General features: G+C 41.3%; 1 protein-coding gene across 6 annotated transcripts in view; it reads left to right on the top strand.

Annotated features, from left to right (window-relative positions):
* Positions 1 to 5,502: 5,502 nt before the first annotated feature.
* The window catches only part of slc4a4b (solute carrier family 4 member 4b), a 33,411-nt gene continuing 25,033 nt past the window's right edge, over positions 5,503 to 13,880 (top strand). For all 6 annotated transcript variants that reach the window (XM_048258349.1, XM_048258351.1, XM_048258348.1 and 3 more), the window contains exons 1-3: positions 5,503 to 5,989; positions 11,680 to 11,753; positions 13,067 to 13,240. In XM_048258349.1, coding sequence (XP_048114306.1) covers positions 5,970 to 5,989; positions 11,680 to 11,753; positions 13,067 to 13,240 — 268 coding nt within the window. In that variant the 5' untranslated portion in view covers positions 5,503 to 5,969. The remainder of the gene's footprint in view (positions 5,990 to 11,679; positions 11,754 to 13,066; positions 13,241 to 13,880) is intronic.

Genomic DNA, 13,880 nt, shown 5'->3' with positions numbered 1-13,880 from the left:
GACAAGATATCCTTTATAGTGCAACAAAAAGAAACATTCTCCAGTACATCATTACTGCATATGATGCTGAAAGGGAAGTGGACCTAGGACAAATCATCAGCTATGAACTGATTAATGTCCCTGTACTGTAGCTATTGCAGATAGCGATGGTTATTTGTGAAGTGGAAATAAGTCATCCTCACTCAAGTACGGTCTAGCAATGTGGAATGTCCAGTAGTGATCACTGCAAAAACTGCTCATTCAACACTGGTAATAGATGCTCAAGATAGTTATGTCTTTAGGGCACCCATCTGACTGCAGCACATTTAAGAACTATGCAGGAAAGTTTGTAAGAAACTTTTGTATTGTTATTTGGTATTTGTTATGTGGTGGCAAATGATGTTGACTATCAAAGAAATATACCTAATGTAGGAATACACACAGATATTGCAACAGATACGCTCAGGCCAATCCAAACTTTTCTCATCTGTTGTTCCTCGTTGGTGGAAAACACTGCCAGTTCCTACAAGGGCAGGGTCATCCCTCTCCATTTTCAAAAAACTCCTGAAGACCCAGCTCTTTAGAGAACATATCCTGTCATAGCACCACTTACAACAAGTCTTGCTGATCCTAGCACTTACCTTCCGTCTTGAACTGACACTCAACTCACTCAACAGCACTCACTGATGCACTTACTGTACTCTACCGTTTTTAAATTGTCCTAAAATTGTTGAGAGAATTGCTTTAAAACTTAACTGTTACCATGTTGTTAGTCGCTTTAGTTAAAAATGTGTCAGCCAAATATAATGTAATGTAATGTAATGTAATAATGGTTTAGGCCTATCTGATGAGTGGTGTAGGCCTATCTGATCTGAATACCCAAAGAGTAGTTGAAACATACTTATTAAATTACATTGGGAGCAAATAAGACTATCTTCACTTTTTTCCCTTTGCAACTGTCAAAGAAATCCCATAAACACAGGAAGGCCTGGGGTAGCCTGTATCAGATGGCCTAAAGATTAGGCTCTTCTGCATAGCATTAAGTGATTTGCATGCAGTAGTTTGAACACTGACCTTGATCTAGCCTACTTTGGCTATTTAAAGGTAATTTATTGCCAAAACATCACACAATATAAATGAGCTATAACAAACAATAAAGGATTAAATCACACACAAACTACTATTTTACTGACTACAAAAATAATAATTATGTAGGACGTTTAGAAGTTTGAAACCCAGAATTGACCAAAAGTGCACCAAATTCAACACAAATGACTCAATACACTTGGAGGAGGCCTGCGTTCTTTCTTTTCCAGATATTTTAGAATTTGGATATCGCTTCAGTATCGAGTATCAAGATATTTATGGAAGGTATTGTATCAAAGTCATAATTTTGGTATCGTGACAACACTATGACAGAGCCACTCTGTTTTCTAGATGTCGAAGATCAGAGGCTCTACCACCAACAAGTGATGCTGCTCAATGGCATATTAGAAGAGCACATTATCAAGCTCTAGTATGGAGGCAAGCACACATACCAAATCCAGTGTTACTAGAAGTAAAATGTTTTTTACTTGTCGGTTGTTGCTGACGGTAGATGCAGTTTTGCATTAGGCTTATTCCCGCTATCTAAGTTCATATGTACTGTAGGATAGTTGAAGGTTATCTGTGCAATTTGTTATTGTGATGAAATGCATTAAACACCACGAGTGACTCACTATGTTAGCAATAAAAATATGGTTGTGTTTTGATCAGAATTTCCGAGTTTATTACATGTTAACTGTATTCATGTTCCGATTAAATACGTTAATAAACTATAGTATGGCTTCTATAATGCTCAAACATAAGTATTTAGAGAACACTTTTATTTGGTTTTAGTGATTACTTTTGAAATCAACCCAATTTAGGGAAAAATAAGCAAAAATAATCGCTATTTTATGTTAAAATGCTGATTATGCGGCTTAGAACTCAAAATTGAGCTTGGTAAACAAAATATTCAAAATCAGCACCCTCAAATTAGGTAAGAAGGGTGGTTTACCAACTTTTCCTCAAATTTGCCGTCAGAAGTTCTCTTCTGTGAAGCTGCTCTCCCTCTAAAATTAAAGGAAGTGTATGTAAGAAATGTATTTCAATAAATCATAAAATGGCCCTGATATGTCGCTAGACATTAGGAAATCATGTTCATTTCAAATACTTATATCACTGACAACAGTGGTCCGGCCAGGATATTGTCATTTAAAAAGTGAAGTTGCAGCCCTCAACTGATGTTGATGTTGTCATGTTGTGGTTTGGCCTGATGCGCCACCCACCACCTATCTACTAATCATGAAGTCAGTAGTGTTTCGGCATCCGGGTTGCCAGTTCTGCCAGTCAGAGGGGAGGGGGAGGGGATACACCGCTCTACAGTAATTTGAAAGTGATTGTAGTACCAGTTCTGGCCACAATCTTACATATGGTTCCTTTAAGTAAAGGTTTGAGAAATCAAACAAAATGACAGACAGATGTTGATGTGGTTTTGTTGCAGATCTCTAGTACAGGTTGCAGGCATGGCAGAATTTCTGATGTATGCAGTGCAGCTCATGGGAGTTTAAAGGGTGGTAACTGAACATGCATGTCCTTATGTAGCCTACATCTATACTTATTGGCATTTCATTAAAGGAACACGCCACCCAATGTCAGTAGTAATATATGTTCTTACCTTAACTTTCACGAGTTGAGTCATACCTCTCCCGTGTCGGTACGTGCACTCAAACGCTCTGGTGCGTGGCGCGAATGTGTTAGCATGTTGCTATGCTAAGTACTGTCAGTGACAAGAGGGAACTAGTCAGAAGTTATTATGGAAGTGCGGTGTAAGTTTAAATTAATTTGTGCGTAGTGCCGGTGTCGTTCATTTATTTTACATGTCTTACAACATAAATACATGCATTCACAGTCTAGTGAAGTCAGATTTGAGCATACAAAGACGCTTAGAACTCATGTTAAGCTGATGGTAGCGCACTAAATGCTAATGCGCGATTTGATGCGGGCAAAAGTATTGACTGTTACTAACGAAGGTATTATAGCAATATTATAAATGTGGCGACGGAATAGCCTAGAACTTGGGTAGGCCTAGCGTTTAATACAGAGCCATATAGATAGGCTCTGGTTTAGTAGCCTATGCAATTGCGGTGATGGCCAAAACTAATGTGAATCGCGGACTATCCTACAACCAAAGAAAGTAAAGGAGATTATTTGTACCTGCGTTAGCCAAATAAAGGACGGGACTGCACAAACCGTAAAAATGAAGTTTATTAGTTTTACAGTTGACAGTTAACCATCAGTCCACACAAACAATTCTGGTTTCCTTGCACTAGCCATTTTCGCCGTAGCCTATTCTGTCTGTTTGTATAGCCTACAGCGCACAAGCTTTGGTCAATTTCTGTAAAGAAACAGTGCCACCTATAGGCCTGGGATATGAAGTAACATGTTGCGTCGTGTTGAGATGGATCCATTTGAACGCAAATATTCTTGATACAGTTTCAGGGAAGACGGAGGGGAAAAAAAATCGGTTTGGTACGTGTGGACTAGGCCAGAGAACTTATGGTTAATTGTTACCAAACTTGAGATGTTTATTTGCCCTCCCCTTGATTATCAGAGGACTAGTCCACAGTACCAAACCGATCTTTTTTTCCTCCATCTTCCCTGGAACCGTATCAAGAATATTTGCGTCCAAACGGATCCATCTCAACACGACTCAACACATTACTTCATACCCCAGGCCTATAGATGGCACTGTTTCTTTACAGAAATTGACCAAAACTTGCGCTTTACAAACAGACAGAATAGGCTATGATGAAATGGCTAGTGCAAGGAAACCAGAATTGTTTGTGTGGACTGAAGGTGAACTGTCAACTGTAGTCAACTGTAAAACTAATAAACTTTATTTTACGGTTTGTGAAGGGTGCAGTCCCGTCCTTTATTTGGCTAACCGTGATTCACATTAGTTTTGGCTATCACCGCAATTAGGCTACTAAACGCAAGGCTTACCCAAGTTCTAGGCTATTCTGTCGCCACATTTATAATATTGCTATAAAACCTTCGTTAGTAACAGTCAATACTTTTGCCTGCATCAAATCACGCATTCCCATTCAGTGTGCTACCATTGGCTTAACGTGAGTTCTAAGCGTCTTTGTATGCTTATATCTGATTTTCTGATTACACACACAAGCCACTCCAATGTCACTTCGACTGTGAATGCATGTATATATGTTGTAAGACATGTAAAATAAATGAATGACACTGGCACTACGCACAAATTAATGTAGCCTAAACTTACACCGCACTTTCCTAATAACTTAAGTTCTCTCGCGTCACGGACAGTAGCTAGAATGCATAAAAAAAGCACCAGGAAAAACAGTGTTCAGTTCATCAAGTCATAAGCTATCGGCGCTGCGCAGCACCAGTTGTGATATTTATCTTACGGAGTGTAATCGTAGGTAATGTCATGTATGAAAACTAGTATTGTTAGGCAATACTATAAGTGCAAGTCCAGGGCAGCTGAGGTGTGGCGATGACATAATCGATACGCAAACAGGATGTGCGGTTTCGCTGTCTAAACGAATTCAAACGGGCTATGGTTTCAGATTTTTTCACTCTGGGACCAGGTTTAAAAAAAGCGCGGTTTCGGGCAGTTACAGGATTCGTTTGGACGCTCGGCCAAGACGAAGCAAAACCTCTGCGTTTAACCTAAAAAGCGTCTCCGTGTGGACAGGCCCTCTGATCAAATTCCTCTATGATACCAAAGGGCCTTCCATAATATTATTATGAATTTTCTGTTGTCATCTCAGAATCTAAGCTGTCGTTTAGTTATCGATAACTGATACATAATGCGCATGGCCTGTCACACTGAGAAATTATGCAAACAGTAGGCCTACGATAACAGATGCGTAAATTGCCATGTAATTAAAAACCTGCAATGGGCTACAGGAGATCGGAGTTGCGCACTGAACAGACTAATCCATTTCTCTTGAGCGTTCACTTAGATCATTTTCGAAATAATGCGTCATGAATTAATATACAAAATCCACTGCATGACAGTATCGGGATGCTTCATTCTGTGGAAAGAGTGTTTTCCAATGATGTCGATTGTGGCACTATTAATAACATGATTTGTTATAAATGTTCCAGTCGACATAGTAAGACTTTTGGCAAGATTTGTGATGCAGAGTTATCCTAACTGCGACTCTGAAGTCTACATGCATCACTGTGACGTCTGCTTGATTAAGGTGCTTGATTAACCTCCGTTCATAACAGACTCAGACGACCTACTTTCATATCATAACAGTGATATGAAAGTAGGTCGTCTGAGTCATTTCTTCACGTACCTGCCAGTGTCGGAGAAAGTTACTCTAACAACAGTGGAGACTGTCCCGAAAGGAGCTTTGATCACTTGCAGGATAGCAAAACGTCACGCTCAAGGCGGGGCAAGACCTGTTAAGCTATGCCAATCCATTTTCAACCGGCACGGCAACGTAGGATAGCCGTTCTAACTTTCTGACCCTCGTCTTCACCTCCCACTTGTAGAATGACGTTGAGGGAGGGATAGTACGTTCTTTAAATATGGAAAAGACAAGCTGAACATAGGCAGCAGTCCTGTGCGCTCCAAGAGTGACACAGTACTTAGAACGCAACGTGGGAGACTTGTTCGTACTCGCTGTTAGAGATCTGCTGCGTTATGAGAGCCGGAGAAGTTCATTTTGGTGTAGTTAATAGTATCTTTGAAATAACTCTAATACCAGATAGATAGTTTACACTAAGGTCCATCATTGTAGTAGAATCTCATTTATGTTAGAGGACGTATTTTTAGTAGGCCTAATTAACGCATTGCATTGATTGGAAGTTAACAAGGAAGATCTGCTTCAGATCTTGAAGTGTCACTGAGCAAACAAATCGGACACTGTTGAGCTTCTGCCTCTCGAGAGGAAGGAGGACGAATCTGAAACGTCGACAATATGAGTGCTGACAAGAGCAAGTAAGTTGCCTAAGTAACTTGTGGTTTCTGTTCACTATTGAAATACTGGCTCACGTGAATTGCAGTTTAAACGCTTTAAGCTTTGGGAAACCAACCCTAAACATTTCCAGCCTAACTGCATTTTACATTTTGTGGTGACGCTTAGGTTAGTTGAGTTTACACCGGCTTTACACCGTTGTGTCTTGTGAATCTTCACAAGTTCCCTTGCTTTATTCTAGCTCAAGGACTCCGCTTTATTATATCAGCAGGCTTCCCCTCAAAACAAACCTCTGTGTTAGCCTCAAAGTTCAGTGGGACACAGGCATATGACGATACAGATCTATGTCCTAAAATATACTAGATTTGCCTAAATATTGTCTCAACACAGTGTTAACTTGCATATGTTAAGTGACGTGTTTGGATTAGTTTAACGCTGGTAGGCGACATGGCCACAATGTAATCTATTTCCGATAAGCTGTCACATTCAGTTAGATCCCTCGCTGTCCTATGTGGAAAACAGGATTTCCATTTAATATCTTCTCATAAAGTGACTTTTAATATCACGAATATCAAAACTGTAAATATATTTCTTAATTCTGTGAATGCATGTCGAAAAGCAGCGGCCGCTTAAAGAGTGTCCCTTGCTGTTGCTCAGGGTGGCACAAGAGGTACCTTAATGCGTCTCCATACTAGCTGTCTGAACTGATTTTACTTTTGCAGTCTGTGAAAGCATGGTGCAATTGAGTGGAGATTCTGAGTTAGTCGAGTTTCTTTTCCAGTTAGTCTACCTATGGTGGCGACGGAAGACGTCTCCAAAGTTGCCATTACGCAAAGTGGGTCGGAGCGATTTTCCATTGTCCAAATCATAAGCGGTTTGTTTAGGGGTTGTCCATATGAGGAATGTTGACAGCAATACAAGGAAGTGTAAGTTATGTATTGTTACAGTGGTTTGTGAATGACCGCCCACTCATATTGATGCATTGTGCCATTGACAGTTGCGCCTCGGACTTGGAACCGGAGGGTTGCCGGTTCGAACCCTGACCAGTAGGCCACGGCTGAAGTGCCCTTGAGCAAGGCACCTAACCCCTCACTGCTCCCCGAGCGCCGCTGTTGTTGCAGGCAGCTCACTGCGCCGGGATTAGTGTGTGCTTCACCTCACTGTGTGCAGTGTGTTTTACTAATTCACGGATTGGGATAAATGCAGAGGCCAAATTTCCCTCACGGGATCAAAAGAGTATATACTTAAGAGTACTTATACTTATACTACTGGTGCCTTGCTCACTACTGCTCAGTTGAGTCCCACTCAGATATCGATGTGACCCATGGCATGTCGCAGGTCCCTCCCATAGGGCCCCTCCCCCTGTGCTTTAGGCAGCTCAGGACAAAGAATACTGGTTTAATTAGTGCTACTGAGATCTTGATTAGGTAGGATTAGTGATGAAGTAGGATGAGGTTGCACTTGGTGACGCATGGTTGGTGACACTGGGTTCATTCACCTTTAGTTTGTTTTTGTTTTGCTATAGGTCTTTTTGTCCACAGTTGTATCATACTTGAACCATTGAATTGATCTTAGCAGTCATTGGTAATTTTTTGATGCCTTTAGTAGAAATGGACTACACTTCTGCTATAAAGTTTAGATCAAAGCGCGCAAACATTCTAATGTTAATCAAATGAACAACATCTTGTTTGCGACTGACCTCAGGGGGAGGATTGATGCAGCTAGTTGCATTTGAGAAAGAGAAAGCTGTAGTTATCCTGGGTTCATGGAATTGGAGTGATGTCATCCAAGCCAATGATCTTCAGCCCAAACTGACTACCCTCCTCATGAGTGAATGAGTCCCTGTAGAGATGAGACCAGGGTGACAGGATGACCATAGAGAAATAGTCTTTCAGCGGGGTTACAGCATAACTGAGGGAAAACAGCTTAACATAAACGTGAATTGTAATAGTAAAGTATACATGTGAATTATAATTCTTAAATGTTATGGAACATGTCAAGAAACTCTGTAATGCATTAGAATGGACAAGTATTACTGCTTACATCTCCTATTTTGAGGTAACACCCACCTCACAGAAAATTCTGCAGGCATGTTGATATTTCAAGGGCTCAAATGTGAAACAAATCGCAATTGCAAAAGCGTTGTGTAATGCCTGCTGGTTTTCACCAAGTCAGATCAGAGAATTCTGGGTTAAGGCAAGCTACCCGAGGGGCCAGGTCAGTTACCCTTCGAATTGGAACATCATGTCATGCTGAATTCATTCATTTGCATATTTCATATATACGCCACATGGTCACCATTTCACTTCCTGCCTAGCTGGAATCAAACAGTTTTAAAACTACACACATGCCAACACATGTTTGTGAAATAGGTGCATTTTCTGAAAATAATTAATAGTTGTGGGGATATTTGGTTAGAGATCAGACCCAACATATCTGGTTCATATTTACCAAGTATCAGTGTCACCTACTGTAATTTAGTCATGATGACTTGACAGGCATACTGGAAATCTTTCACAGGCACTAAAGCGTATAGCTATATTCATGTCTACAATTACATTTTAGCACCTCAGAACTTTCACCTGTCCTGTCCCTTTTAGCTTCCTCCTGTCAGCCTATGTATGATTAATAATTCTCTGGAGCTGTAGACTGTGAGGAATCCCCCGAATTTGGCCTGTAATATGACCTGACATGCTGGATACCAGGCAACTGGCTAGCATGTTGCTAAAAGCTACCATGGGGTGAGGTCTGCATTGCTTCTTATTTAAGTGAGTTAGTATCATGAATAGACTCAAGAGCTCCTGAATAGCCTAATGATGTATACAACTATAGAGGTTGATTGCACCAGTTTTATTCCACTAGCATGCCATGCAAATTGTGTTCAATACAGCTCTGGGGAGGACACTAGATTTGATAGATTCTTAATCATAATCCATTAAAGCTGTTTGTGAAACATGAACTGTGTGTACTGGCCAATGATTCAATGTCCTCAGTAAATAGCACCCTAAAACCTAGGAGAGTAGTGTGCAATTGCAGACTGATCATGTTTCTTGGGATCCGTTTTCTCATCTCTGGCCATGGGCTGGTTCAGCTGTTTCCAGGTTCACAATTTATTTGCAGATGGGATTTATTTAAGATCAAGGGGATTTATTTGTATTTCTCAGTTTTATCTAATTTCAATCAAAATTATACATATAATAATAATAATACATAGATACATTTGTAATGTAATTACAATGTGACACACATTTATCATGTTACCAAGAGCTGATTACATAAGGAAACACGGCCAATTTCATCCGGAAGATCAGGTCATCAGAGCTTCCGCCACCAATCCAAATGTAATAATTGCAATAGGATAGTCTGTATGAGATCATTCTTCGACAAGTCCCTTAGCGCACAGTAACTAATCGTTCTTTGAACTTAATAAAAAAGAACCTTCAAGTCTTTTTCCATAATGAGAAGAGGCCCAGGTTCAGAGGAGCATTGACCTTTCCCCTCCCACGGGAACTGCAGCTGTTCTCTACTTTTTTTCTTGAACGTCGCTGTAAATAATACTTTCTCTGACCGCTAAGCCATCATGACATCCTGCTGACTGCAACTGAAATATATGCTTAGGTATATTATTTTATATATAAGATAATAATAACATATTGCTCTTGGTGAAATTATTTAGTCCCTTGGTCTTTGTATTGAGCCATCAGAAATGGACCAATCACTGTCCGCATTGGAGGGATGAAATGGAGAGTGTCTAAGTTGGGCCTGAGATAACAAGATTCCTAGAAATGCTTAAAGCAGCTTAAAAGTGCAAATGCCACTCGTTACTTGTCACTAATTCAAGTCCCTACAGTGCGGAGGTTGTGCCTGCTACAGTCGGTGCCTACACAATCTCATCCCTTTGTGCTTCAGTCTTTTTCCCATCTTCAGTTCATATCAGCTGCGGTGCTGTAGCCACACATCTCTCTCTGGGGTATGCATGGGAGATGGTGTGCTGCTCATTTAGGGACTGACGGTTCTCCTTCCTGTCTTTGTTTACTGCATGGTTTGCGTCTCTCCTCCCTCTTCCCCACACTTTGCCCAGTAGTACTTACTTTTACTGAGCGAAACCTCAGCCAGTGGCTGCAAGCCCAAAACGGCTTCACACTAACAAACTGGTTAACAAACATTATTATGAGAGAATCACACTGGCTGACAGGCCGGCACAGATACATTCTACCTTATCAATATCTGTGAAAGTAATATGTTAGGCTCTTAAATGTATTTTTTAAACCTACCAACATTATTTGCTGTGATATTCTTTCTTACTTATGATACTTGCTTACTCTTATTTTCTTATGATACTCAGTTCATCTGTGCACTAGTAGAATGCTGCCAATATAGTATAGAACTTTCTTTTTTGGGAGCTTGAATGGTTGCTCGATTTTTGTTAATGGGCACTGCACAACGGCATCGACACAAGCGCTGCCAAACTAATAATCTCGCAAATATTCCTTATTTGGACTTTGAAATATTAGTTTTCTTTTGGGGATGTTCTCTTGGGGATCTTGAGAAGTTGTGCGTCTTCGCTCTTTTCCCTCCGGGAATGTGTGATTTCTTGAAATGTGTCACATCCTTAAGTCCCTCTGGTTTGCTTCTTCTTTTAAATGATTGGACAGTTGTTTATAAGACAAGGAAAATGACCTCATGAATGACATGTTCCCAAGGAGTTATTTTACGTCTTGTGTCTGTGGTAGGCCGCACACATTTTAGACCAAGTGCAGTGCAAAGTGTTTCAAAAACCTCCCATTGTGTGTCTCTTCATCCACTCACAGACACTCTCTCTCTCTCTCACACACACACACACACACACACACACACACACACACACACACACACACACACACACACACACACACAGAGCATAGAAGGACAAGACACTCTGTCTTTCCTTCCTGAGGCAGGTGTATAAAGAGGAAGAGGTGGTAGGAAAAGCAGCCAGCACGTTATGTATCATGTATCAGAACATTGCAAGCACATTTCCTGCTCTCTTTCTAGTTCTCTTTCTTTCTTTCTTTCTTTCTTTCTTTCTTTCTTTCTTTCTTTCTTTCTGTCCATCTATCTGCCTGTCTGTCTGTCTGTCTGTCTGTCTCTACCTGACCACTACGTGCTGGCGGTAAGCTACACTTCTTAAGAAGTTGTGGTAATCCCAACAGGGCAGATCATTGTAAGAGTCCACGTGATGTGCAGCCTGAGGTGAGAGCAGGCTGAGCTGGTGCCTATGTGATGCTGCGCAGTGCTGTGTCAGGGTGGAGACTGCTGCTGGACTGGTCAGATCAATGGACAGATGGATGACAACCTGGATGAAATTAGACTCAGGCTGCCCTCATCCCCAGGAGGCTCGCATGATGGCCTAATAGTTCAAGTTGTTAGAAAGCATGCAAAGCATTCAGGACAATCTGAAACAGCAAATGGAAAGCACACGCTCTCTGATCTGAATATATATTTTGATTTATTTTGAGTTTTTTTGGTGTCTGTTATAGCATGCTGGTTCATACTCCATATTCGAGTTTGAATGCACAGGCACTACTGTTTATTACTTGAATCAGATTGCTGCAATTTATCAGGGGCAAGACACACAGATATGTTGTGTCCAAACACGTTGCACAAACACACACTGTTGGGCTGTTCTATGTTTGCTTTTCCTGACAAGATTCCCCCCTTTTCTGTCCTGCAGGGTGGAGGATGAGGCCGTGGTGGACAGGGGAGCCTCCTACGTGAAGCATGTTTGTGATGAAGAGGAGGTGGAAGGTATGAGCGACACACCAATCACATTCTTTTCTCTCTCTAAAGTTTTTTTTCCTTATCTATGCAAGAAGAATGTACACAGTCACTGCCATATCAAGTCTCAAGAGTCTAAATACAACCTTTGGGGAATATTCCTGAATGAAACCCTTGTTAGCTGTTTAAGTATGAGCACCTGCAAGTCAAGTGTATTTCCAAAATGGTTCTCTGTCTTGCGTCATTGTCCAGACCCTACTTTTTTCTTGCCAGATGTGCTTTATTTCCGTAGGCCATCTGAGTTGTTACGTAGGGCTGTTGTCATTCTTTTCCGTTCCTCTAATTTGGTTTGACCTGTTGGCCCAGGAGCAATGTGGACAGACTTGTGGAGGGGATTGTGGGAGATCAAGATGCAGAGTGCACTCCTCACTCATTGGGCCAACACAGTGCTTAATCTTCTGTTTGGAACCTACTCACCCACCACACTACCAAATCCCCCCACACACATGTGCAGGGACATATACTCATATACATTTCATATATTCCATCGATGCTGTAAATAATCACACCAAATGTTATATTGCATATTTATCTGCAGAGCATATAGCGTGTGTATAAGCGTGTGTAAGTCTCCCCATTGCCAATCCTATCACCTCCTTGTCAGATTCCATGCAGTTTTAGCATTGGATACTATGCATGTGTGTTGTCTCACATGTCTCACATTGTCTGCAGCATTTGGAGGTTGTCACTCACTTTTCTCACCCTACAGGTCTGTTTTACAATATTGCCATTGTAAAGGCCAAGCTCATATTTGAGCTCATTGTTGGGGATATCAACACACACAATCATGTCCACAGGCACATCTGGGCATTGTTACTTCACCACAGTCACCTTTGTTCTTTCCCGCATTTTCAGCAACTACTTCCTGGAGACATTCAGCAGTTTCCTGAATGGTCTGTTTAACAGGAAGTAGTTGATTTTTATTTCAATGTTTGCGGACAAGTGGAGTTAAGATACCTCTTGCGTAACAGTGATTGTGCCCAGTTCGCATCTCAAACCCATTGCCATAGTAAATCCTGTGAGCAATCATACATGCTTATCCAACATTGGCTATGAAAGGGTGTATTTCTGTGTGTTTACTTGCCTGACTGACCTACATCATCCTCAGAGTGCTGTATTCTTGGTCTTGAGTGCACGTGGCGTTTCCTCCCTCCGCTATCCCTGTCTGCAGTCGATGGATTATTAGAGATGCAGGATTAATGTAATTTCCTTTGTACAGCAGCATAATCTACCTTGCTCTGAGTGTGTGTGTGTGTGTGTCTGTGTTTGTTTAATGTCAACAGGTCACCACACTGTGTATGTTGGCATTCATGTGCCCAAGAGTTATCGCCGGCGACGACGTCACAGGAGACGGTCCAATCACAAGGAAAAGCGTGAGAAGGTGACGGAAGGCGTGAGTGACAAATCAGATGCAGAAAACACAGACGAGACCACCCCCAGCATCCTAAAACCACTCAGTAAGTCCTCAAGAAATTGGCACTTTCCAACAAACATCCTGTTCAATCGCACAGTTTGTTTTTGGTGTCATTTAACACTGTGACCTTCTTTCCTCAGCTTCCCTGTTTCAATTCCCTTGCCTTGCTTAGTTTCAATGCCCCTGCCTTGCCTAGTTTCACTTAAGATTGTGTGGGATATTTTTCAATGTTACCTTGAACTGTGACAATTTGTCAGTGGGTACATTGTGTTTTGAAGTGCGTTGATGTTATCACAGTTTCAGTTTGGTTACTTAGTTACCTTAATGTCCCTGCACTTGCCTTTGTTTAATTATACTGGTATGTTTGTGTTTGACTGTTCCCTGATCGTGATTGATAATTTTGGTCGGGCAAGGTGAAGTCCTTCTCACCCTTTTTTGGCACTTTGTTGCTAAAGATACTCCCCTATCCCCTCACAGAAGTTGGAAACCAGTGTGACATTTAGCAGTTGATTCACAGTGGGGATATCCAAGCCTGTGGGCTGAGAAAGCTCTGGGATCTCACAACTCAGTTTGCAGCATGTATTTTAGGGCCAAGCTAACTCTGGCTAGTCAGGGCCAGGCAGAGGAGCTCATCAAACCACTCAATCAGACTGACCACAAGCTCTAAATCTCTGATCCTCTCT

Source organism: Alosa alosa, chromosome 12, assembly GCF_017589495.1.
Source record: "Alosa alosa isolate M-15738 ecotype Scorff River chromosome 12, AALO_Geno_1.1, whole genome shotgun sequence".
Taxonomy (NCBI): Eukaryota; Metazoa; Chordata; class Actinopteri; order Clupeiformes; family Clupeidae; genus Alosa; species Alosa alosa.
The sequence above is the reverse complement of the archived record's forward strand: the minus strand, read 5'-3'. Positions and strand labels throughout refer to the sequence as shown.